The sequence below is a fragment of the Apostichopus japonicus genome, chromosome 15 (assembly GCF_037975245.1).
Source record: "Apostichopus japonicus isolate 1M-3 chromosome 15, ASM3797524v1, whole genome shotgun sequence".
Taxonomy (NCBI): domain Eukaryota; kingdom Metazoa; phylum Echinodermata; class Holothuroidea; order Aspidochirotida; family Stichopodidae; genus Apostichopus; species Apostichopus japonicus.
Window position 1 is genome coordinate 2,035,041 of NC_092575.1, and position 27,375 is coordinate 2,062,415.

The 27,375-nt window shown below is 36.1% G+C and overlaps 2 protein-coding genes across 5 annotated transcripts; both read right to left on the bottom strand.

Annotated features, from left to right (window-relative positions):
* Nucleotides 1-97: 97 nt before the first annotated feature.
* LOC139980733 (15-hydroxyprostaglandin dehydrogenase [NAD(+)]-like) lies at nucleotides 98-18,442 on the bottom strand. 4 transcript variants are annotated; one of them, XM_071992609.1, is made up of 8 exons: nucleotides 18,334-18,442; nucleotides 16,291-16,404; nucleotides 12,913-13,039; nucleotides 12,150-12,256; nucleotides 11,577-11,673; nucleotides 10,492-10,565; nucleotides 8,137-8,264; nucleotides 98-5,741 (listed from the first exon to the last, which is right to left on the bottom strand). In XM_071992609.1, exons 2-8 carry the CDS (start codon nucleotides 16,381-16,383, stop codon nucleotides 5,594-5,596), a joined length of 774 nt encoding a protein of 257 aa, XP_071848710.1. In that variant the 5' UTR covers nucleotides 16,384-16,404; nucleotides 18,334-18,442; the 3' UTR covers nucleotides 98-5,593. The 4 variants fall into 4 exon arrangements, with proteins under 4 accessions (XP_071848710.1, XP_071848709.1, XP_071848707.1 ...); XM_071992608.1 differs by having other exon boundaries at nucleotides 18,273-18,399; XM_071992606.1 differs by lacking the exon at nucleotides 18,334-18,442 and adding an exon at nucleotides 17,958-18,141.
* A 2,089-nt stretch (nucleotides 18,443-20,531) lies between these two features.
* On the bottom strand, nucleotides 20,532-26,245 carry LOC139981133 (DNA polymerase delta subunit 4-like). The gene is made up of 4 exons (XM_071993320.1): nucleotides 26,012-26,245; nucleotides 23,803-23,895; nucleotides 22,737-22,848; nucleotides 20,532-21,525 (listed from the first exon to the last, which is right to left on the bottom strand). The coding sequence occupies exons 1-4, from the start codon at nucleotides 26,124-26,126 to the stop codon at nucleotides 21,501-21,503; spliced, it is 345 nt and encodes a 114-aa protein (XP_071849421.1). The 5' UTR covers nucleotides 26,127-26,245; the 3' UTR covers nucleotides 20,532-21,500.
* Nucleotides 26,246-27,375: the final 1,130 nt, after the last annotated feature.

Sequence of the window (27,375 nt, forward strand, 5' to 3'; positions counted from 1 at the left end):
CAAATGATTTATTAGATAAAAGAAGATACAAATATTGGTCTATGTGATTGAGATGAATTGTTATGAACAACTTTATCCCACATAAATAAGAAAAATCTTATTCCATTTGGAAGATATCACAGATTTATTGTTACTTTTTTTTAAAACTTTTAATGGTACAACCAAATTAAAGGCTGAGGAATTGATTACTTCCAACTATAACATCAGCGAGCCACATGTGCTTTTATTCTCTGATATGTTCGGCTTTCTTTAGTTATTTTACAATGTTTATTTTCTTTAATGGGATGGAGTTTCTAAATGTTGAATAAAAAATGTTGAACCTGCTAACATGACCTAATGATGTCGTTGGTTTCAGGATCGACACTGGTAACATTTTACATTTGGAATCATGAAATGAAAAAACAAAGAAAAACTCAAAAGGTCTCAGATTCTAGTGGCATTATGACATCACAAATTGGCCAAAAAATGGGCAGCTCCCAGACGTGACTGTATAGGCTCCAATTATTGCATGCTATAGCAATGAAAGTTTTGTGATTACGTAATCGACCTGCTACGGTCGTAAATCGACCTGTATGCTTTACAATTAGCCTGCATAGCTTCTGACCATTATAGGCTCTTTGTGTAAACACTGTGTGGAAATATATTCATGTCTACAGTGTAGTTAATCATACAGCGTTCACACAAAGACCCTTATACAAGATAAAATATGTGGCAGGCATTGCAGACTATTTGGTTAAAAGAGGTCATTTTACGACCAAGGCAGATCGATTATGTAATCTCAAGAAACTTTTCCATGATAGCATGCTATATATAGTTGGGTTCTATACAGCAGACCTTGAAAGCAGGAAATCTCCAAAACATGACCAAGATATTTCTTAGCTGTTTTGGGGGTAGTTGTTCTACTCACTTATCTCTGTTATATATTTAAAGATGATGGTTATTTTCCTGTCTCCTTCAAAATATTTGTGACTATAATCACAGTACTATGACAATAGTAAAGAAGAAGTAAAAAAAGTACTTATGTTTGTCTCTTCATAACATATGTCCTACAATGATGTAATATAAAACATTTGTTCAACATGGATGTTCACATAGTCATGTACATGTTTAAAATGATTTTTTTGAGAATAACCATTATCATTTCATGCCAATAATTTTTTTGAAAGTTTGAAAGCACTGAAAGTCAGTTTGCTTACTGATTTCTTTGCCAACAAGATTTGACCATTACTGGCTTCAAGTGATCTGCTAGGTTCTAGCACAAATGCGTACTTACCTGTCAGGTACAAAGTTTATTCAAGATTTACTTGGCAGTTATCACGTTTATAAGGTTTTGGTATTTTCGATTTCTGCTGACCTCAAATGCCCTTTGACCTCCATCAATTTCAATATTACTCTTGGATGCACCAATGGGGATCTACATACCAGATATGAACCAAATCCAAGCTGCACTTTTTAAGCTATCTATGTTTACAGTGTTTAAATGCTTTAAGCGCTGTTGTCCACAAATGACCTTTGACCTCTTCCAATTTCAATAGGGTTCTTTTACTCATCAAGCACAATCAACATTCCAAGTATGAAGTTCAGCCAAGATGTACTTTTTGACTTATCATTTTAAAAATCAGAATGTCACATACACACACAGACGCAATCACCATAGGCATCCAATTCCTCTTGCCTGCAGCAAAGAATCAAAGGCTGGAATTTAAAAAAATGTATCAACTTCTAAGATCAGGAAATGGTAACAAAACATACAAACAAGAGCCCAAGGGCACTGTGGTTCCTTGCTTGGGGTATATGACAATACACATAATATTATCAAGCAAGATTGGGCTCAAATAGTCCAAGTAATTGTGGTCCTACAAGTAACCAACAATATAGCCAACACTTTTGTGATCACAAAATGTGATCGGATTTTGATCAAAAGGCACTTTTGAGAGCTAAATATGGCGTCGAAAATGTAAGAAATATAAGAGACCTACAAGCGTGTCAACAGATATGATAACATTGGTGACCTCAGATGACATGACCTTTAAGTTTCAAAATGTTCCACCACCCCATTCACAACTTGTCCCAAAATATCAACCATGTCACACCTTGGCATTGAGATTTAATTGCATTAAATGTCTGAAAATTAACTTTGAACTTGTATACATAACTTCACACACAAAGGTCACCCGGAGGTCAACCAATTGACATTTTTGATCGGTGAGACCTAAATACTAAATAGAGCATGACTGTAAAAATTCAAACATTTTTGCTTTGCCCATTTTCTCCCCCAAAAATACTACTTTTTTAACATTAGCTGACCTTTGGTGACGTTGGATCACATGACCGTTAAGTTTGAAAATATTCCCCTATACCATTTGCAACTTGTCCAAAAAAATCAACCTTGTCACACCTTGGCACTGGGAGTTATTGCATTAAATGTCTGAAAATTAACTTTGACCTCATATAACTTCGCACACGAAGGTCACACGGGGGTCAACCCATTGACATTTATGATCAGAAGGTACCTTTAACATCTGAAAATAGCATCAAAACTGTAAAAATCCACAAAACACGAAAAGGTCACAAGAGGTCAAATTGAGGTCAAGGGTTACCTAGATGCAGGTCGACAATTGGATTACATTGAAGCAACTCCCAACCCTAACGGACAATTTGTTCTCAAGTTATTGCAAAAATACTAGTTTTTTATCATTAATTCACCTTTGGTGACCTCGGATCACATGACCGTTAAGTTTGAAAATATTCCCCTATACCATTTGCAACTTGTCTCAAAATATCAACTGTGTAACACCTTGGCACTGGGAGTTATTACACTAAATGTCTGAAAATTAACTTTGACCTCATATAACTTAACATACAAAGGTCACCTTGGGTCAACTTATTGACATTTTTGATTGATGAGACCTAAATTAGAGCATCAAACTATAAAAATTCAAACATTTTTTTCTTTGCCCATTTTCTACCCCAAAAATACTACTTTTTTAACATTAATTGACCTTTGGTGACCTCAGATCACATGACCGTTAAGTTTGAAAATATTCCCCTAGACCATTTGCAACTTGTCCAAAAATATCAACCTTGTCACACCTTGGAACTGGGAGTTGTTGCATTAAATGTCTGAAAATTAACTTTGACCTCATATAACTTCGCACACGAAGGTCGCACGGGGGTCAACCCATTGACATTTATGATCAGAAGGTACCTTTAACATCTGAAAATAGCATCAAAACTGTAAAAATCCACAAAACACGAAAAGGTCACAAGAGGTCAAATTGAGGTCAAGGGTCACCTAGATGCAGGTCGACAATTGGATTACATTGAAGCAACTCCCAACCCTAACGGACAATTTGTTCTCAAGTTATCGCAAAAATACTAGTTTTTTATCATTAATTCACCTTTGGTGACCTCGGATCACATGACCGTTAAGTTTGAAAATATTCCCCTATACCATTTGCAACTTGTCTCAAAATATCAACTGTGTAACACCTTGGCACTGGGAGTTATTACACTAAATGTCTGAAAATTAACTTTGACCTCATATAACTTAACATACAAAGGTCACCTTGGGTCACCTTATTGACATTTTTGATTGATGAGACCTAAATTAGAGCATTAAACTATAAAAATTCAAACATTTTTTCTTTGCCCATTTTCTACCCCCAAAATACTACTTTTTTAACATTAATTGAACTTTGGTGACCTCGGATCACATGACCGTTAAGTTTGAAAATATTCCCCTAGACCATTTGCAACTTGTCCAAAAATATCAACCATGTCACACCTTGGAACTGGGAGTTATTGCATGAAATGTCTGAAAATTAACTTTGACCTCGTATAACTTCGCACACGAAGGTCACACGGGTGTCAACCAATTGACATTTTTGATCGGAAGGTACCTTTGATATCCAAATCTAGCATCAAAACCAGACATTTTCTTTTGCGTTCGTTTCCTCCCAAAATAAGCACATTTTTTTTAATGTGACCTTTGACCTTTTGACCTTGGTTTCAGATGTAGTTTAATCTCCTGATTCCAAAAAACAAAACGACAAGTCTGTACAACCATCCTAACTCCGACCGAAAAACTTTGACCCCATATAACTTCGCACATAAAGGTCACACGGGGTCAACCTATTGACATTTATGATCAGAAGGTACCTTTGACATCTGAAAATAGCATCAAAACTGTAAAAATCCCCCAAAACACATAAAGGTCACAAGAGGTCAAATTGAGGTCAAGGGTCACCCAGATGCGGGTCGACAATTGGATAGCATTGAAGCAACTCCCAACCCTAACGGACATTTCGTTCTCAAGTTATCGCAAAAATACTAGTTTTTTATCATTAATTGACCTTCAGTGACCTCGGATCACATGACCATTAAATTGGAAAATGTTCCTCTAACTAGTTCACAACTTTTCCCAAAATATCAATCTTGTCACACATTGGCACTGGGAGTTATTGCAGTTTTAATGTTTTCTGTTTTTGGACCATAACTGACCTTTGGTGACCTTTGTGGGCACCAAAAACAATAGGGCACACCTTCTCCATATGGCGGATCTATAGTCCAAGTTTGGCCTCAATCCAACATTCCCTTATTGAGATAGAGCGTACCCAAGCAAGTGTCACAGACACACACACACATACACACACACGCCAACCTGACTGCATAGGTTCCTTTTGCTAAAGCAAGGAACCAAAAAAGAGTCACTTTTGGAAAAAATCAATACACACTGTCTCACCTTTAAGCAAACAACATACTGCAAATATTTGATGACACCATTTTGAAAAGCTGTTAAAATATTAACAAATTAGTGAACGTTGTTACCAAATTTGTAAGGTTATTAGCTAGTGATCTCTGTTGATTTGGAAAAAATATCAGCTGCAGTAGGCTATAAATGGATGGCTACAGAAAAAGCAACCTAAAGATACAGAATGTGAAAATATGAAATATGACAATCTTCTAAGGAATTACATTTGTCATCGTACTAGAAAACTAATAGTGTTATTTAAGGCAAACCAAAATGGCTGAGAAATCTCTCCTCATAACTTGAATTTCAAGAAGATATTTTGCCACAAAAAAAAAAATCGGCCCAGAAAATGCTTTCTTAACTGGTCTCTGCCTGTCGCCAACCTGCCTGTGACCACTAAACAACACATAACTAAAAAAAAAATGTTTAGCTTCCTACGATCTAAATATTTCTGAAAATGATCAAATAGATTTATACAACATTATCATCAGACTTAATTATATCAGACAGAGTTATAGATTATGATCAGATTTTAAATAGCCTGAATTTTGATGCCTGCAGTAGTTTATGATGCACTGTGACACATTATAGGGTTTACACCTGGGAAGATTAAAGAACAAAGAGATATGAAATATGCTGATGATATCAACTTGATAAAGAAGAGCCCGTGGCAAAAATTTACAATAATTTTTACACACAGATATGATGAATAATGTTGTGCAAGTGTATAGTTTTGAATTATAATTTTTAAACTTTTGATGTCCATCACATTTTGTAAATGAATTGAAACATGTGGTAAGAAGATAAAACCGTTTCTCATGTCATCAGCTAGTCTCCTCGTCATGGAAAGATCTTCAGCTCTGAATCAATCTCTTGGTTGCTCTTGAACGGCCATGGTAGGTTCCCGGCTAGGGTCGTGGTCATGACCATTCCATTTATTGAATCATCGTTAATCATAGTAATATATCCATCAACAACACTCGCCACTCTGCAAAGATGAGACAAAAAGACAAAAAAAAAAATCAGAATGTTTGTTTCTTTTTTCTTAAGATTAAAAGAACTGAATTAGTTTTCTTAAGAGTTTGGGCTTTCAAAAGTCGATTAAAAGTTGACTTTCAGAGACACCTTTAATAATAGTCAGATGAAGATACGTCTCAGGACAATAATTGGTTGGAGTGGGGAGGGAAGGCACTGTTCTTATCGTAAAATTGGAAAGTTCCACTGATACTCAATACACAACAGGACAAGCAATTTACTGCGTCAATTTTTTTTCCTTCATTGAAAGGGAGAATGGTTCCCACTTCCTTTCTCAACATCCACTGTAGGCACTACATATTAACTGGCATGGCATCCATTTCAGTCAAAATCATGTTGTTTTAGCAATGACTTCTGGCACTTGTACCACCCAGTTCTCCACCACCCCTTCCCCTTAATCGCTAGAAAATCCAAACTGCAGTGAGTCTTGGCCGGCCCACCAAAATTCCAAGCCTCCTCAAAGGATATGGTCAACAGTTAAGGTTACAGGTCATTTAAAGTCCAAAGGCAACAACATGACAAATGGCAGTTGGTACTGTATGTGACATGCAACATGGGCCACCAGACAATCCTTTTAACACTATAGGCATATAAACCTTCTAGTAATATCTATCTCATAATATAGAGAAATCTACCTCATAATATAGTTAAATCATAATATAGTTAAATCTACCTCATAATATAGTTATATCTACCTCATAATATAGTTAAATCATAATATAGTTAAATCTACCTCATAATATAGTTATATCTACCTCATAATATACTTAAAATCTACCTCATAATATAGTTAAATCTACCTCATAATATACTTAAATTCTACCTCATAATATGGTTAAATCTACCTCATATTATAGTTGAATCTAACCCCATTACATAGTTAAATCTACCTCATAATATACTATAGTTTAAATTTACTTCATAATATAGTTAAATCTACCTCATAATATAGTTAAATCTACCTCATAATATACAGTAGTTAAATCTACCTTATAATATATTATAGTTAAATCTACCTCATAATACAGTTAAATCTACCTCATAATATAGTTTAATCTACCTCATAATATACAGTAGTTAAATCTACCTTATAATATACTATAGTTAAATCTACCTCATAATATAGTTAAATCTACTTCATAATACAGTTAAATCTACCTCATAATACAGTTAAATCTGCCTCATAATATAGTTAAATCTACCTCATAATATAGTTATATCTACCTCATAATATAGTTAAATCTACTTCATAAATTAGTTAAATCTATATCATAATACAGTTAAATCTACCTCATAATATAGTAAAATCTACCTCATAATATAGTTAATCTACCTCATAATATACTATGGTTTAATCTACCTCATAATATAGTTAAATCTACTTCATAATATACTATAGTTAAATCTACCTCATAATATAGTTAAATCTACTTCATAATACAGTTAAATCTACCTCATAATACAGTTAAATCTACCTCATAATACAGTTAAATCTGCCTCATAATATAGTTAAATCTACCTCATAATATAGTTATATCTACCTCATAATATAGTTAAATCTACTTCATAAATTAGTTAAATCTACATCATAATACAGTTAAATCTACCTCATAATATAGTTAAATCTACCTCATAATATAGTTAATCTACCTCATAATATACTATAGTTTAATCTACCTCATAATATAGTTAAATCTACTTCATAATACAGTTAAATCTACCTCATAATACAGTTAAATCTACCTCATAATACAGTTAAATCTGCCTCATAATATAGTTAAATCTACTTCATAAATTAGTTAAATCTACATCATAATACAGTTAAATCTACCTCATAATATAGTTAAATCTACCTCATAATATTGTTAAATCTACCTCATAATATACTATATAGTTAAATCTACCTCATAATATAGTTAATCTACCTCATAATATACTATAGTTTAATCTACCTCATAATATAGTTAAATCTACTTCATAATACAGTTAAATCTACCTCATAATACAGTTAAATCTACCTCATAATACAGTTCAATCTGCCTCATAATATAGTTAAATCTACTTCATAAATTAGTTAAATCTACATCATAATACAGTTAAATCTACCTCATAATATAGTTAAATCTACCTCATAATATACTATAGTTAAATCTACCTCATAATATAGTTAAATCTACCTCATAATATACTATAGTTAAATCTACCTCATAAAATAGTTAAACCAGCATCATAATATATTTAAATCCACCTCATAATATAGTTAAATCTACCTAAAATATATTGAGTTTATAGCTAACTGTTGATAAAGAGGAACTAAACACTTTCTTTCACACGAACAATAGACTTACGGTACTGGGGAAGGCCAATTGTCATCTGGAAGTAACATGTTTCCAGCTTTGCCAAGGACAGTTTCGACGTATCCAGGACAGATTGCACCGACACGCATACCCCCCTTAATGAAAGCAGAGTCCCCTTCCTGTGAAAAATATGACAAAGAAACCATCAAGTGGTTTTGAACGTTAACATTCAGTCCATGTCTTACATTTACCCCAATCACCCACCCTGATTCCCCAACCATACATACATGTATATTCCCCTAAACAACCACCTCCACCGCTCCACTTTTCCTAACATTATCTCACACAATTCAGATCAAACAGGTCAAACCGACACTTTTTTCAATCGTAAAATAATTTTCCGCAGGAAACAGGGTGCGATATTTGTTTCCAATATTGTGGCAGTGTTGGCATAGACTACTCATTAAAAATCAATAAGTAAGACATATGTCTGTTTATGTCAATATAGTGCCTTCTTTGACAAAAGATATATATATACATATATCACATTTAGGTTTTCCCTTGTTGACTTAATGAATTTGTACAGCTAACAGCTGACTTTCTCTCAAAATACAGTCCCTGCTCCATTCTAGGGTTGTACTATGGAATAAAACTTTGGTGTGATCCCGATTCATTTATTCTTCTGCTTCTTTTCACAAGTTAAAATAAGCTCTCAAAACGTTTTACTACAACTGTCATATAAAGCTGGATCTGTATAACTGTTTTTGGAAGGTCAAGTCTGACCCTTTTCTTGGGGCGGTCGGGGTGGGGGAGATGTGACCACCTATCACTCCAATAATAACTAAAAAGAGTCTAAACTTTCATTGTATCCAAACCTGCAATAGATGGCACATGCATTGAAAAGCGTCTCAAAACAGACATGTACAATTTATACACACCAAAGGGAGACCTGTGTGACCATACATTCTGTTTGGTGACCAAAGTCCCCGCACTGTGAGCTGCATGTCAAAAGCTTTTATGTTTTCATCTCTTTTCCATAATCCATAGTTGTGTTAATGAACAATCATTACTTGTACATCGTTATCTTCTGTGCACCTTTCAAAGTTCAAGGAAACACAAACCCTACCAACACAGATGGTCTGTGTGATAAAGAATGTCACCAAACTGGGAGATATCACAGATTTTAATGTTCCTTCACACACATGGTGGAAGACTTGATCAAGTCTTTTACGTGACATCATTGAACACAAATTTGTTCTGAGCTTCCTGTAACGATTACATTCAATATTGACAAATCTGTCGCCACACCAATTCAATCAATCCATTGAATGTTTTTCATCGCAAAGAAATCCATACAAACATTCTCTGTGTAGCAGATGGTTTCAGAATTAAAGTAACAAATGGTAATGCTTATAATAGTTGGCTTGCTTCTATTTTTGTCTGATTGATTTTTTTTCTATTTCAAACACCACTTTCTGAAGAAAATAGACCAAATTTAAAGCCAATAATTCTAAATCGGTTACAGCTTCCGCTTCCCACGTATGAAAAGCAGTTATTACGTGGAATCACATCATCCTTAAGTTGAATCATTAAAAGGTATGAATATTCATAAGTTCTGACTTTCTGCCACCCTATTGGACACTTTCTTTATACACTGTAGTTACATGTCAAAAATTTTGAACTGTTTATACTGCCAGTACATGTGCATTGAAGCATCATATGAGAGGATAGTACTGAATTGTAACGGTGCTCAATAGAAAATATGTCCCAAACTTGCTCTTTCTGCAAAAACTGGTTGGCAATTGTTTTAGCATATCGCACTAGCAAAACTACAATATTAACATATTAATGATCTAGACTTTCACTTGAAGAGTAACCCTATCAAGTTAGAGGGTTTGAAGACTCGCCCACAAAGAAACGTCTCATGCCGGTTATCTGACCTAGTTTGAATGAGGTGTAACAGAAGTGCTAGACACCACCATCGATCCCAGAAAATACACACACAGCTTGCTACCGTTGGTAATTAGACACTAGTGTACAGTCATTACAGCTACGGTCAATACCCACAACACAGTGTACATAGCAGCGATGGACATCTCAGGTCTAGATAAAAGATAACAAGGTATCACGTTTCATTACTGTCTGCATTTTGTAACGACAAGAAGAAAACGTCACTTGCAAGCAACGGAGAGTTAACTTTTTCAGAGTGCGGCACGCGGTTTGGGGCCAGTCTTCAATGCCTTTAAGCCGTAATGGGCTAATGCATGTAAAGATACTCTGACAATGCACAGTATGCTTCTTTAAGAGCGTATTTGCTGTACAACACTCGGAAAGAGTTACAGTTCAGAGATGAAATGATAATACATCAAGGGTTTGAGAGAAGCATAATTCTGAAATAGGACTAACCGGCAAACACCTGCTGAGAGAAATAATGGCTGCCTTGGTTGAAGCGTAGACCGGCACCCAAGCTTTACGAAAACCTAACAAAAAATACCAGAAAAACAAACTGGGTGAGTGATTCCTTGCAAAATTTCCTGATAAGAACATTTAATATTAACCAGAAATACATCTTATCTGGAGTTATTCTGATAACAAGGCTTTCACACTATGACCTCTGTTGGCCTCAAATAACCTTTGACCACCAAAGGATGAAAGTGTTGTTGTACTCACTATTAAAGTTGGATCTAAATATCAAGCATGAAGTGCGTAAAAGATTTGCTTCTGAAGTTAGCAAGTTTACAAGGTTTTCACACTTTTGACCTCTTGCCCTCTACAAAAAAAAATATAAAGGATTCTCCACCACACTGAGGTGGTTCCACAAGCTGAGTTTTAAAATTCAGCTCAGCTTTATTTTTGAAAATAATGAGGTTACAACTTTTGCAGACTTTGACCTCTGGTGACCTCAAAATAATGACCTAATGACCTCTACAAACAAAGAAAATAGAGCTGTTGTACTCAATAAGGTGGATCCATATATAGCACATGAAGTTCTTCCAAGTTTTACTTTTAGAGTTATCATGTTTACAAGACTTTCATGCTTTGACCTATGGTGACAAGCCAAGGCCACACTAACACATACATACGCACCCACCCAAACCATCACCATCTCATAGGTTCCTTTTGCCTTCAGCAAGGAATAAAAAAAAAAATACAAACACAAAACTCATGAACACTGATCTGATTAATGTAGGCATACAGCCTTATAACCTACATATATGAACCTTACCTAGCAAAGTATCACCTTCGTTTCATTAATACTAAACAGAAATTTACAACGAAGAGAAAATTCTCCAACTTGACTGTCTGACTTCAAACTGGATAAGGCAAGTTCATGAATCACATTGTAATGGGACTTTGGGTGTCAACTAGCTCTGAAAAAAGAAATTAACCAAAACTGTTATGAACTCAAAGACCCTGCAATAGGTGAATATAAGCTTAGCATAACATTTTCCTCACGAAGAAGACAAACCTTGTTAAACTAGTCTCCCTACCGTTACACGACGCTGTGTTGATCACTACTCCACCGTTCCCTCCATTCTCTGTACTCATGTACTTCTTTGCCAAACGGATTCCTCGAACAACAGCGAGCTGTAGGGATTAAATGGAACCTGTGTATATAACACTGACGTCATGAGGCTTGTAAACATGTTGCCGATTCAACTCGGACAAAGGACAACCAAAATCACCTTTATGAATATGTTATTAGTGTATATATATATATATATATATATAGTAAATAAATAAAGAACAACACACCAGAAAATTCCACTTCACGACCGGTTTCGTCCTATTGGGACTCATCAGGCGAAGGTAGGAATCGAAACCCCAGGATCTTAATTGTGTCACAGACAGAAGTCCGTACCACTCGACCACAGTGATTCACTGGTGTTTGAAATGCGTATAAATTGGCTTTGTATAACTGTCATTGGGAGCTATATATATATATACTTAAGAAAATGTAAAACAATTTACAATAACAATACCAACATGAGCATATTCTATCAGATTTGATATAGAATTGTGAAGTAGTAAAATATTAAAGGGTGAAGTATAAATACACTTACATAGTTTACTTGTACCGTAGCTTCCCATTGTGTTTCATCTTGGATAGCTGCATTGTTCACCACTATATCTAGCCGATTGTGTTTCTTGTACGTTTCCTCAAAGACATCTGAGAGAATGTAATGAAACTGCTTTCATTTATTTGGTCTACACAGTCCCTCTCAAAAAAATGAACATTTTTTAATTTGTGCAAAATATTTTGGAAAAGAAAATCAAAAAGGTATATCTTATCTAAATATATTTGGAATAAATCTGCTATTTTCATTATATACTACAAATGCTACTATAGACTTACTCAGGAAAAGAGAATGTTCTGTAAGTCCTGAAACGCTTGTCGGCAACTTTTGGAACATTGACTTAGCAATGGAGTAACACATAAGTTCCAACCGTGGCCTTGAAAACTTTCAGATAATTAATCTTTTGGGCACATTTATTGTTAAAATTTGATGTTGTGCTGATCATAAAGTTAAACAAAATATAGTACAGTCAGTAGAAAGCCAACATATCGTAGCTTTGAGCCAATACTATATTCAAACGTAGGATTAAACATGGAGTGGACAGAGAAACTTCTCCAGTTTCAAGGTGAAACTTGCGTCTACCAAAATTCAGTAGAAATGAGCTGGTCGAGTGCATTTTGCTGTCCGATGGGGTCGCATGCCAGAATGATAAAACAATCTCAAAAAACGATCCATATCAAAGTTGTATTTACCATGACGGAGTGTACCAAAAGATAGTTTTGGTCTTGAAAGACACTTCAAGCCTTACCTGCCAGTTTATCTCCATAGGCTATATCACACCACATGAAGCCCACTCTATCTTTGCCATACTTTTCAGCTAGCTCTTCTGCCAATGTTCCACCTAGTTTCTTGTCGATGTCGATGATCGACACCCACTAATTGAAACAAAAATTATAAAGCTGTAGAGAATCTTTGCAAAATATGGTATTCAAATATTCCAGTCTGAGGATGGAACTTATAATAATAATAATATTTGCTTTTTATATAGCGCTTTATACCAGCGATAGGTCTCAAAGTGCTTTACAGATGTTATATTACCCCTGGACAATGATAACCTGTCCCAGAGACAATCCCTCCAGTCGGCAGCAGTTATATACTGCACCCAATGACAAGTTACCTCACAGGTACCCATTTAACCCCGATGCCTTTGCCAATTGACCACCACGCTCTCACTTATCTGGTATCGAGAAATCAATAAACTGTTCAATCAATCAAACAATCAGAAAATATTTATATAGCACCAATATCAATGACAGTTGTTCAAAGGCGCTAAAAGACAGTTACATGAAAATTAATTGCAATACACTGGTTCAAACAGATCAAATTTTATGCAGTTTCTTGAATATATCAACAACCTGAACATTCTTGGTGTGGTTTGGAAGTGTGTTCCATTGTTTAGGACCAAACCATTGAAAATGACTGATTTGTAAATGACACTCTGTGAGGTTTGGGTGTGCACAATAAAATGAGGCAGTGAAGATGTAGATGTTCTGAGCTATCTGCATGATGGTTGTAGCTGTTCGTTCGAGATGAAATATGGCGAATTGTTTATGGTAAGCTTTATACACAAGAGGAAGTTCTCTGAACATGATACGCTATTGCATGGGGAGCCAGTGTATGCGTGATGGTTGAACATGATACGCTGTTGTATGGGGAGCCAGTGTATACGTGATGGTTGTAGCTGAAGCAAGTCCGAGATGAAATATGGCGATTGTTTATGGTAAGCTTTATACACAATCTGGAAGTATTCTGAACATGATATGCTGTTGTATGGGGAGCCAGTGTCTGCATGATGGTTGTAAGCTGAAGTAAGTCTGAGATGAAATATGGCGATTGTTTATGGTAAGCTTTATACAGTACACAAGAAGAAGTACTCTGAATATGATATGCTGTTGTATGGGGAGCCAGTGTATGCATGATATGGTTGTAGGTGAAGTAAGTCAGAGATGAAATATGGCATTTGTTTAGGGTAAGCTTTATACACAAGAAGAAGTACTCTGAACATGATACGCTGTTGTATGGGGAGCCAGTGTATGCGTGATGGTTGTAGCTGAAGTAAGTCTGAGATGTAAGATGGCGATTGTTTGTGGTAAGCTTTATACACAAGAAGAAGTACTCTGAACATGATATTCTGTTGTATGAGGAGCCAGTGTATGCATGATATGGTTGTAGGTGAAGTAAGTCTGAGATGAAATATGGCAATTGTTTATGGTAAGCTTTATACACAAGAAGAAGTACTTTGAACATGATACGCTGTTGTATGGGGAGCCAGTGTATGCGTGATGGTTGTAGCTGAAGTAAGTCTGAGATGTAAGATGGCATTTGTTTATGGTAAGCTTTATACACAAGAAGAAGTACTCTGAACATGATACGCTGTTGTATGGGGAGCCAGTGTATGCGTGATGGTTGTAGGTGAAGTAAGTCCGAGATGTAAGATGGCGATTGTTTATGATAACTAGAGTGATTTCCTACCAATTTTCTTCAATCGTTTATGATAATTAGAGTGATTTCCTACCAATTTTCTTGATAACAGTTCAGTCAGTGGGTTGTGTCTGTTCACATTTGCTCAGCTTGGATTTCTTAATTATGTCACTGAATGGAAAGATAACAGTTATAAGTACTGCAACAATATATGCTAGAATGTGAAATACAGTAATAGTCACACATATTCAAACATCACTATTGGGCCATTCTCGGTCACGAAAAATGGGATATTTGCACTTTACCACTAAGTAACTACTTTTAGGTAAAGAAAGTTGGGTTAATTCGATTGTAGTACTGAAGTATGCACTAGGGGAATCTTTTACAAAACCATATAGCTTCTAGCTCAAATCAGAGCATTCATGTGCTGGCAGAGGTCATATAAATGTCGGTCACATGTGTGACATGAAATAAAACTGGCTTTTTTGCACAAAAAATCATTGGCAAATTCCTGTTTCTAACAGGACTGGATAACCCTAATTTCTCATGTTTCTACCTTAATGTGTTTCCATTCTAACAAGACATTTCACCTAAATATATCAATTCTAATAATTAGCATAATACTACATTTATAAGCTAACGGTCACGTGTGTGACATTGTTGGGTCACGTATGTGACATTCTGAATTTTCATTCCATAGATGCAATTTTTGCAGTGCAAATGTTGACACTAGTAATGACCACAGAACAGCACTGATGCTGATCAAATTCCATAGGAATTACTTTAAAATAGTTTTACTGCCATAGTTTTGTATTTGGAGGGTCACGTGTGTGACATTGTTGGGTCATGTGTGTGACATTCTGCATTTTCATGGATGCTGCAATTTCATTGGATGAAGCTTTCCACATTTGCACATAACACTGTTGTCATGCCATACACACATGACATAACAACAGTCCAAGTCCACAATGCTGCTGCAATTTCATTGGATGAAGCTTTTCTCATGTGCAAATGACACTGTTGTAATGCCACACATTCATGACATAACAACAGTCCAAGTCCACAATGCTGCTGCAATTTCATTGGATGAAGCTTTTCTCATGTGCAAATGACACTGTTGTAATGCCACACATTCATGACATAACAACAGTCCAAGTCCACAGTGCTGCTGCAAATTTCATTGGATGAAGCTTTCCTCATTTGCATATGACACTGTTGTAATGCCATACACTCATGGCATAACAACAGTCCAAGTCCACAGTGCTACTGCAATTTCATTGGATGAAGCTTTTCTCATGTGCATATGACACTGTTGTAATGCCATACACTCATGGCATAACAACAGTCCAAGTCCACAGTGCTGCTGCAATTTCATTGGATGAAGCTTTTCTCATTTGCATATGACACTGTTGTAATGCCACACACTCATGACATAACAACAGTCCAAGTCCACAGTGCTGCTGCAATTTAATTGGATGAAGCTTTTCTCATGTGCATATGACACTGTTGTAATGCCACACACTCATGACATAACAACAGTCCAAGTCCACAGTGCTACTGCAATTTCATTGGATGAAGCTTTTCTCATTTGCATATGACACTGTTGTAGAAAACTTAGCAAACTTTTTGCAAGCCAACATTTTGTGATAACAATGCTGGCCTCAGTTTTGTACAGTGCATGTTTCGTGGAGATACTGGTATTTACCTTAGCACCCAGTTCCAGCAGTCTTTCTGTTAGGGATCTACCAATCCCCTGTGCAGCACCAGTTACCAAGGCAACAGTCCCTTCTACCTTCATGATGATCTAGAGCTCTGAAAACTGTCAGCAAACCGAAAGAGAAATATATATGTGAATGTCAAACATTAAAGTAAAAAGTTCATTGATATTCCAAAGATTAAATTTCAGTGCAAACATCATGCAAGCAACAATTAAGTAGGTTTTGTGACAGGGAATAGTATATATGGTATCAAATAAATCAATGCTGTGTAAATTGGCTCAACCTACTGCATAATGGCAAAGATGCATACCGTTTGACCCACCAGACCCACAGAATGAAAGCTACAGTAGCTTAAATTTTGGACTTGATCTTAAAAAAAAGGCAATTAACTTAATTGATACCCTCGGCGAGCTCTGAAAACTGCACCGTAGATCAATTTTCTGACGTTTGGAAAAAACCTGCAGGAACAACCAATTTTTGACTCCCTTCCCATATTGGGCAGAGGATCGATCAGTCTTAAGTCACAAAATATCTCTTTTAGTATAAACAACATTTTTTTTCACTGGAAGATTATAAAGTTTGTAATTATAAATGTGTAAAGTAATATGGGGACATTAAGTTCAGTTTATATTTTCGCAATACAGACATAATAAATTTGTGAAATGAACATAAGCCCATATGAACAATCTTAATAGCAATGTATATATTATTAATCCTTATGAATAACAATGCATATTCATGCCACAAGCATGGTCAACTACTTCATAAACTCTTTTTGCTTCGGTTAATCAATTCAGGGTTCTTATTAAGCAACAGTTCAACAGTCATCAAGACCAATGGTCTTACAAAAGACCCTGTATTCTGAGCCACACAAAGACTGTTTTCTGTCAATGACAGGTGCTCATTTAGGTTAGCCCTTCATGTCACATTATTTTCCTGTGATTGGTACATTTGCCAGAACTGTGCAGTTTCAGTGATGAACTGGTGCAAGCTGCCGATTGCCAGCCAGTAATATGCTAAATGTTCAGTTTTCCTACCTGAAGGCTAAATTTTGATCAGCCTTAGTATTATTCCCACGCACACTGCATGATTCCCCGCCCCCCTCCCTCCCCGCGCCCACCATTTTAATTCAAATTACCACAGTTGATTTGAGTCTGTGCTCAGTCAGTGTGTGTGCTTCACACATAACTCTTTTCTGACCAATGATAATTCCACTGAGCCAATAACTTTTAATGTAGACTACTAACCCCCACCCTGTTATTAATATACATGTTTATTATTTAATTTTCTGTGGGAGGCACTCGAGCTTACCCCACCACCTATCACAACCCCTTCCCTCACAACCTCCTGTGGCTGTGCCACTGTCGACAAGTACTATGGAAGGTTGCATCAACTGGTTAACCGCAATTACTGTATGCTAGACATAACACCAGACTACGATTACAATAACTTAGAACTCTAGTGGCTGACTTTACATAAAACCGTCATCACCTTTGTGGCTCTGTATTAACTGTACTGTACTTTGTGACCTAGTACTTAGGCTTAGGCCTAGTCTAGGGCTCAATTCTATTTACGTAAGTTGAGTTACGCTATCGTACATACACTGCGATTGCACTACGGCCCGACTAACGTTAGGTTTAGGACATTAGCAGACCTGTAAAAGTGTCACCTAACGTCGGAGCCTAGGCCTCGTTTCCTCCGATTTGAGTTACAATTTGGTTGGTCAACAAGGTCGGAAAACGTCTTAAGTTGTGATATATTTGTGCCTTCCATGTATTATGTAAGTGCTAGTGAGCCAGTGCCACAGGTCACGGTGGTTCACAGAAATGTATACAATTCTTTACCGTGGATTTTTCGCGAAGCACCACGTGAAGCGTAGAACTGACATTGACCAGGGAGTTCCATAATCCCTGCGTGAAAACACATCGAAAATTAAAAATATGTAATTTACTGTTTAAGCACTTCTTACATTTCTCTTTTTCTATTTCTTTCGAAGTTAAGGTGGAAATTATTTTTTTTAAATCTTATACCATTTTATTGAGATTGCAACACGGTATTCTTTCTATGCTTTCGTGTATAACATGAAGACACACTGAATAATATCAAACCGGTGGGCATGAAATCGATCAATTGTACGTGAGCTATCGACGGACCGCATCTTATTGTAGCGGTTTGTGGTCGATGGTGGGCTATCATTATTTATTAATTAGTTCATATTGTTTATAGCCAACCAATTTACCACAGACGAGGAATGTTCCATTGATCCGTATCTACATTACGATCTTCCCTGCCAGTGGCGTAACTTCTATGGGCTCGCGGACCGTGCTGAGCCGGGGCCCCGACCAAAAGTGGCCCCCGCTATACTGATGCACAGAAAATGGGTACCTCTTTGGATAGGGAGGGTTCGTTTTTACTGAGAAAGAAACACTAATGCAAGACTGAACAAGACATTATACATATTTTCACGTGATACGGAATACGGACATCATGGGCTCATTGGGTATAAATGTATGCATATAGTTGTGTTATTTATTATTATAATGAAAACAAAGTATATAGTTTAAAACCCAACTCCAGCCAATCATTGTAGCCTACTGAGTACAACATCGGGACATGGGATTTTTTTTATAAAATTCTAAAACAATAACCCAACACCCCACAGCCTTGAAACTGCGTTCATTAGAGAAAAAAGGCAGGGCTTTCATATAAATATAATAATAAAAGGTAGGAATAAAGATGCCTTCGGTGTATCTGCTGAGTAAAAAAGCACAGGAAATTAGGCTTAGATGGAGACAGTTTCAGCCGAAATTAGGCCTATGCTTAGGTTTAATTACTGTATTTGTACAGTAGTCTACATTATACTCCACACAGTAGGGGGACTCCCCCCCACCACGCCCCCCCCTGGAAAATCAAAAATTGAAAAAAAAGTTACACATTTGACATTTCAATGATTTCACCCAACCAACAGTTCTCTAGTTATGTTCATTGCATACGGACCCATAATGCATTACTGAAATTATTGAATTTGAAAATTATCTCAAAATAACCGATGTGTAAATGCAACTTGAAACGCCCGGGAAGTGTCTTTTCCGACGATCTAGGAGTATTTTTTGGCCAAAAAAAAATCGTGGTACGCTCCACGCCAACCGATGGTGGCGCTCCGCTAATATAGTATCCAGAGCCGTATAATTCTCCCAAGTTTTGGTACTATATAAACAAAAGTTTTATCTATTGTTGTATTGGGGTGGGGGTGGGGAGAGGGGAGTGAACAAGGTACGAAGTTGCCCCAACTTTTAGATCGTAATATTTTCTGGATCTGTATGCAACCATTGATCAGCTACATGAGAAACCAAAGCAATGAAAGGTTTATTCTTCAAATTTATTTGTTCTTTCCCATTTATTCCCTCTGTGATAAACGATAACATAAATGGAGTAAACACTGATTCGTTTCAGAGATGGGATTAACTTACTGTATACATCATGATGATAGTGGTTCATATTTACAAGAGGTCTATGCTATGTCCATGCTAATTAGGTATCTTAAGTGCTACACTATATATATATTTATATATATATATATATATATATATATATATATATATATATATATATATATATCAGTTAATGCATATTACTGTGACATACAATAATAATAACCTAACAAGCCGTATGAGAAAATTTAAAAAATGATGTTAAAAAGGAAAAAGATAAAAACTTGATTTAAGCAAATAAAGTTTAAAATACAAGTTTAAAATGCGGTACAATTATTGAAGCTAAAGTGTTATATTAACCATAAAACATGATCACATGTGTTGTTTAATAAAATCTAAAAAGCATATAAATTATCTTCACTTTTCGGAAATTTATATAGGGTGATTAGTACTTTAAATAACTAAAGGTAATATATATATATATCATAATTTACATACATTAAAAACTACAAATTGCCAACGGTAGGTAATTCAGGTATTAAAAAGCTTGGCAAGTAGCGAAGATGCAGGGACCCTGAAAATATGTGAGACTGAGAGATGGGTGGGTGGGTGGGGGAGCAAGAAGAGTGCAGAAATAGACCAATCTCCAACCTAAAGAGGTGTTGGTATTACTGCCCGCACAAAAACAAATGAAGACTATTGAAGACCCTGGAATGCTAGAGAGAGATCCATACTTCAAAGCTGTAATTTTTCAGGGAACCGGCAAATATGAACAATGTCGTGAACACCATCTTGCATTAGAGCTGTGTATATGTCAGTTAAGCATATGTTGACTAAAACTATATGCATTGTAGTCCGGATCAGAAAAATTAGGGGAATTATGTTCCCACATGTGAAGTTTCACTGTGCTCATAGAATGTTGTCAATTGAACATGACTTGAAACAAACAAACAGACAAACAAACAAACAGACAGACTGACATGCACTAACAGTACAAGCATCCTATGGTACAGCTTCCAAACTATGCACCTATGCTAACATTTCTTATCTTCTGTAGGAAAGAGATTTAAAACTAATATGAATGCTAAAATTATATTTATGAGTACTCAGATTGGTAAGATGGAAGACGTTTCTATCTATGTCTATAAAATATTTAAACGGTAGTTTCCATTTTTCTTTAATGTAACCAAAACACACAAAATTTAAAGATTACAAATCTTAAAGGTAAAATCTTAGCTTCATTTGATAAAAAAACATGTTAATATGAGTTTGTAGCTTACTTGAACTCCCTGCACTAGTTGATGTAAATGCAGGGTTGGCATTCAGCCACGAAAGGAATACAGTACAACTACTACTACTACTACTACAGTAAAATCAATGTTTGTGCAATCAGACCTTCCCACTGCATGAAGAAGTACTCTGTAAAACTACTGTATAAGCTTTCAACATGTACTAATAAACTAAGAAAAACAAATTAAACCAAACAAGTCAGAAATGAAATTACTGTAGCTCCTAACGGCAAATTTGCCATTTGTTACCATGGAGATGATAAATCTTGCTCTGGATTTCACCAAACCTTGATAGTGATTTCAGGTTGTGCTGCTTTCATGCAGTAAGCTCTAAAAGAGTTGGAGGAGGATCACTCAACTACACAAGTATGTACTTTAGATTGTAACCCCCTCCAGTTCATAGGCTAATACTTTTTATGTTGATAAGGCTTAGGAAATTGAATGGTCACCCATAGAGGGAACACCTGACTTCTGTTTTCACAGATGGTAGTCTTTCCACAAGCTGTTGAAAGAAAACATGGAAAATACTATGGATTAAATTCAATGTTAGTTAAAGAAATTAATTTTAACAGTCCTCTGTGAACTCTGAAAAACCTATAGTACATGTACAATACCACCAGCCTTAATCAAAGAATCTCGTCATCAAAAGGGTATTCACCGTTTCAAGTCGCTTCAAAAAATCATTACATAAAATCTAAGAGGCAAATACAGAAACACATCACTTGAAAGTCTTCATTTCCAGCCAATGAATTTGATCTGAAAACATTATTTTAATTTACTGAAACTATTTTAGCATGAGCTGTATTTTGGGCTAGCTGTAAAGCTTGGAATGAATTGAATATTTAACATCAAGGGTTTATATAGTTCTAGGCCTACAGTTTGAATTGATTTTTGGATTACTAACTGGGAGAAGATTTTAGATAGGAAAACTGTGGATTACTCCTGGATATAAAATATATATAAAATTAATAGTACTCTAACCAGCCAGGGCTCAAACCCCTAACATCCCAGATGCTAGGTTTAATTTTTTGTATTGGCCATAGCCTTCTATTGGCTTGACCAGAGCATAAAAGAAATACTTTGTTTATGTTTATAATGAGTTTGAAGGATTTGGATCAATAATTTCACTAAGGATGATGTTCTTCACAAGGTTTACTTCCAACTATAATCCTCTTGTTGATTTATTTATTGTTGATTTATTCTTGTTGATCCTTCAGAATGTGATACAATAGAAGTTTGCTTAGCTGTCATTTTATTTTATTTTATTTTACAGAACTGTATTCAGACGTTTCTTCAAAATGCAACTGTTGCAGTAGAAAATTATTAATTGACTGGGTGGATAAATTAATTAAATAATTAGAAAGAAACAAAGATATTTTCAGTTTAATTCAAAGTAAAATACTGTAACCACCATATTTGAAAAATTCATACAAATTGCTATGAGGATGAGATTTCTAAAGGTGCAGAAAATTTTGCAGCAATTTTTATTAAGCAACAAACTTCAGCCACCACCACCATATCCCTTGAAAGTTAAATATTACATAACTGCATCCACTACAATATTCCTTGAATGTTAAACATTAAATAACTTCAGCCACCACAATATTCCTTGAATGTTAAATATTAAATAACTTCAGCCACCACAATATACCTTGAATGTTAAACATTAAACTTCTGGAACAGTAATCTGTCACAGAGAGGGAAGATGTTTACCTCTGAAGATAATCCTCATCCTCTTGGTGGTTCTGGATCAACTGCTTGACATCTTTGGGTGGATTAAGGTTGTGCCTTTCAGCTCTCTCCCACCTCTCTAATCTGGTGATCCCTAAATTTGGTATTTTAAAGCAGATTGAAAGCAAAAATCGCCTGTAGTTAATAATGTTAACATGAACAGGCCAATGGGTATATACCTTTACCCCTTACACATGAAAAACGTTACATTTTGTTGATCTGCAAACATGCTTGAATGTATGTGTTAACTAAATTCTGTGAACTTCATCACGGTAACAAAATCAACAAACGTATCTTTTATCAATAAAATCTTTACTTCTATTTTGTACCTATGCATTTATTTGAAGTTTATTTTCATATGAAAAATTGTTACTATAAGTATAACCATTTTCAATTTGTGATAACCTCATATAGGAATAAGAATTCAGCAATTTATACAGAGGGCGCCGTCATATTAGTCCTCACAGTGTCGTAGATCCATCTCTAGCTCCTCATGCATATGATCTCTCCTTTTTGCAAATCTCCATAGATTGGTTGATAACCAGACGTGTGTATGGCTGCCAATTGAATGGTGGTCGACTTTTGTCGCTAAAATGTACTAGTCAGTGGTAAAAACCATATGTTATCTGAATAAATCTAACTATGTGTGAATTAGGAAATGCGCATTATATTTGCCAAGAAGTGTCCATTCGAGATTCCTCAAGGAAACTGCAGCCTGTCAAATTTGTGAAACTTAGAGAGGAACGATATGATTTAGGGGGTGGCTGGAGATCCTGATTCTACTGTTAGTTCCTTTAGTGGCTTTGAATATGCACGGTTGAACATTCTGAAGATAACATAGAGTAGTTACTGTACATGCCATAGAATAACTTTGCATGTGGACTAAATGAGAACCTTTGGTTAACAAAAACAGATGTTGTGTGCACTCATCAGTGTGCAACGGTCATTTGTAGGACCACAAGCTAGTCACAACGGTTGAGTTGAGTCCTTCCGAGTTCAGTCGGGGCAGTGTGTGTCCGACTTTATGCACGTAGGATATTTGACTTACCTGTGCAAGGTCCATACTCCCAGTTGAGGTCAAACTCTTTTAATAATGTCATATCTGCTTCTTTCCGTTTTAAGGTTCTTGTTTGAGATAGATCTGATTTATAACAAACAAAATAAACACTAGTAAATAATTTGATTTTAATAACATTTAATTTTCTTACATCAGTACTTTTTTGTTTTTTCTTTACAAGTCTGAAAGTAACATGGGGATCCCTACAGTTTCTTATACATTCATTACCATAGAAAACAGGGTTCGCAGGTTTCTTCCGGGAGTGGAAAAAACCGCGGAATAAACCGCGGTTTTTTCCACTCGGAAGAAATAGGTTTCTTCCAGTTTCTTCCGGACAAAATGGAAGAAACTCATTTTTTTCGGGAAAAACTGTTGATAAAGTTTCATAACAACCTGCAATGATTTCTAACTATGTAATAAATGGACAAGAAGCACTATTGTGTCATCTAGGTAGTCTATATCTAGGTTTGGAGCACATGACATGCCTCTAGCATATACTGTACACAATATAGTACTAGGCTACTGTAGCATCGGACAATTAAGGGAACAACTATGGGCAAGCAATATTTTGCAGACCAGAATGGTCCTGATTATAGCCCAGTTCTTAGTTAAAAACTAGTTTCTGGGTGGAGGGACAAGTGTTCCCTGGAAATTAGTGTAGGCCTACTACAATGCACACTCATTACTACGATTACATTGACCACTATGACCATATTTTGTGGAGATTGAACTCAAGACATGAGGGTTACAGTTACAGATTCGACTGGAAGTTGTAGTGTGAAATGAGGGCTGGCTCATGGCAGCTGTGTTTAATTGTGGATGTTTGTTCTTTTGCAGTTGGAATGACAAGTCCTCCTATTAACTACAAGTTGTGATTTAGGGAGTTGCAGAATTTAAACTGTTGCCTAAATCTAATAGATATTGTTTGACTATTTGCTTGGTGTTCATTCAGTGCATGGGCCAATCCAGGTTAATCATTCATACAGTATGGCCAGTTATGCAATTCTGGTTGATGGGGGGATCTCGAGATGATAAGTAGTCCTTCAATATTGTGATTTACAGTATAAGCAAACATCTTTTGGTGTAGAAAAAAAACCCAAAATTATAATCAAAACAAAAATATCATATTTTGATGGTTTCAATGGCATGCATTTCAGTCAGATGGTGGTAAGCTATTTGTCTCTTTATCATGTATGTGGGCTGTGCTGCCTATGTGCCAATTTTTACAGTTTCTTCCAGTTTCTTCCGGTTTCTTCCAGTTTCTTCCGGAAGAAACTGGAAGAAACAGGTTTCTTCCAGTTTCTTCCACGTCCCCGGAAGAAATAGGTTTCTTCCGGAAGAAACCGAACCCTGATAGAAAATGTGAACATTATATTCTTTCCTGCATATAGGCATGCATGTACAGTATATATGCAAGGTTCATTAACGATATATAACTGCATGCATGTAAGGATGCCATTGGGGTGTCACAAACCCTGTACAGTACTTGTTACAAATTCCATTAGGCCTAAGATATATGTCTCATTAACTTGGAACTGTGAAGTGGCAGCTCATAAATGTACAGTTCAATCAAACACCACTAGCAAAGGAAAAAAACAACAAACAGGACTATACTGTAGGCTACATGCAATTTGGAAATATTTCTGTGGTTAGATGGAAATTCAAGATTGTCTGATTTCCATCGTGAATTTTTGTGTTTATTTGGGGTATTATTTAGACCAAACTTCTCACAGTGGGTAACAAATTTTATGTATTTGCCTCTGCTGTTTTTGTCTGACTTTTTCATTTTTTTATCTCTGCGAATGAGCTAAAATGTTGGCAAAGAGGTGCATAGCTTAGGTCAATTATAGTCTTGTGTATTTGCCTCTGCTGTTTTTGTTTGACTTTTTCATTTTTTTATCTCTGCGAATGAGCTAAAATGTTGGCAAAGAGGTGCATAGCTTAGGCCAATTAAAGTCTTGATAATGTGATAATATACTATATAATAGTTACACATAAAAGCAGGATTGTTTAGACCTTCCAAATTGAATGCATAATTGAGGGTTTGTGTACGTACAGTATACAGCCTAGTCCTATTGCTACGTACCACTCAAGGACAAAACTTTAAATGGATATTTGCATATATAAAGCGTATAGGAATAAAGTACAGAAAGTTAGGCCTAACGTTACATCGTCGCACAGAAAAAAACTAACGCTGCACCTGTTGCATCATTGACACTGTTCTCATTTAGTGTTCCTTTGAAATATTTCGATGTAATTTTCTTCTTCTGATTAAATAGTGTTGTTATATCTTGCTGCTTTTGTTCTCTAGGCATTTTGACAGATGAAAGACACTTATTATCTGTAGAAAATGAGCCAGTAGATTTGGACAACCAGTTTCAAGTTCAACATCAAGGCACATACGCTACCCGAAATTCAAGCCATAACAAGAAAGTGGGTGTATCTGACTTTTAGGATTTCCATTGTGCTCTGAGACCAATAACGCCTACAGCACGCGAATATCATTATGATAGAAGCGTGTTTTTGAAGCAAAAAAAAAAACCTAGTACGATTCAAGTGCAAGAAATACGTATAGTCACAGTAGACTATGGACTGTTATTGAAATATGTAAATGATATGGCAAATAAAGACATGTTTGGGACATATTTTCGGCCATGCTTTACGCCTCGGACATAACGTCTATGCTTGTTCTCTGTTTAATTTAAAGGACTGTAGCCTATACCGGTATACAGTGAAGTGCGCAAGGTTGGGGAAGGGGAGTGGGACGGGGAGGGGAGCCCCCACAATCCCATGCAAAGGAGACGATTACAGTAACCCCAGGGCAGCAGCCTTCCTAATTTATAGCAACCTTGATTCAACTCTGGCCCTCTCATAAAGGTTCTGGTCTCTGCCTTAATCAGTCGAGGGTATAATTTTGAATCGATTATTGTTTATTAGCATCATTCCTTCCGTTTAGAGATATAGACCTAAGTTACGATAAACCATGCCTCAGAATGCAAACTTGACTTCCAAAAGTTCATTTTTCTTTAGTCTGGGGGAGACTCCAGAGTGAACCGCCGCGAGCACGCGCGCCATATAGGCCTATGGGAGTCTGCCGCAATTGCTCCACGGCAGAACCCCTCCTTTAATTGTATGTAGACTTCACGCATCTGCCTCTTTCATAAAGTTTCAACCCCTACTTAAATCAGTCAGAAGAAATTGTAATCCCCCCCCCCCCTTCGCCGTCCCTTCACCTTGGGAATATTGTGAACGCCACTGCCGGTATAGTGAAATAAAACTGCTAAAATGGCCACATATCGTTATAGCAAAACAAATTTCAGCATTTTTATTGTCAGTGTTGTTTTATCTCATTGAATGATATTCATAAATTTAAAGTGACTATGTCTTGCTTTTAAGTTAAACGTTTCAATCATGGTGAAAAAAATCTGAACACGACGGCTCAGTCTTCAATGTACTCTAGTACTGTCACACACAACAAACTTAAACAAATGTACGGTAGTCCGCCCTTGGACTCGGACCGGACCGTTCAAACAGTATGACGGTACCATAAAGCCAGTACGGTGC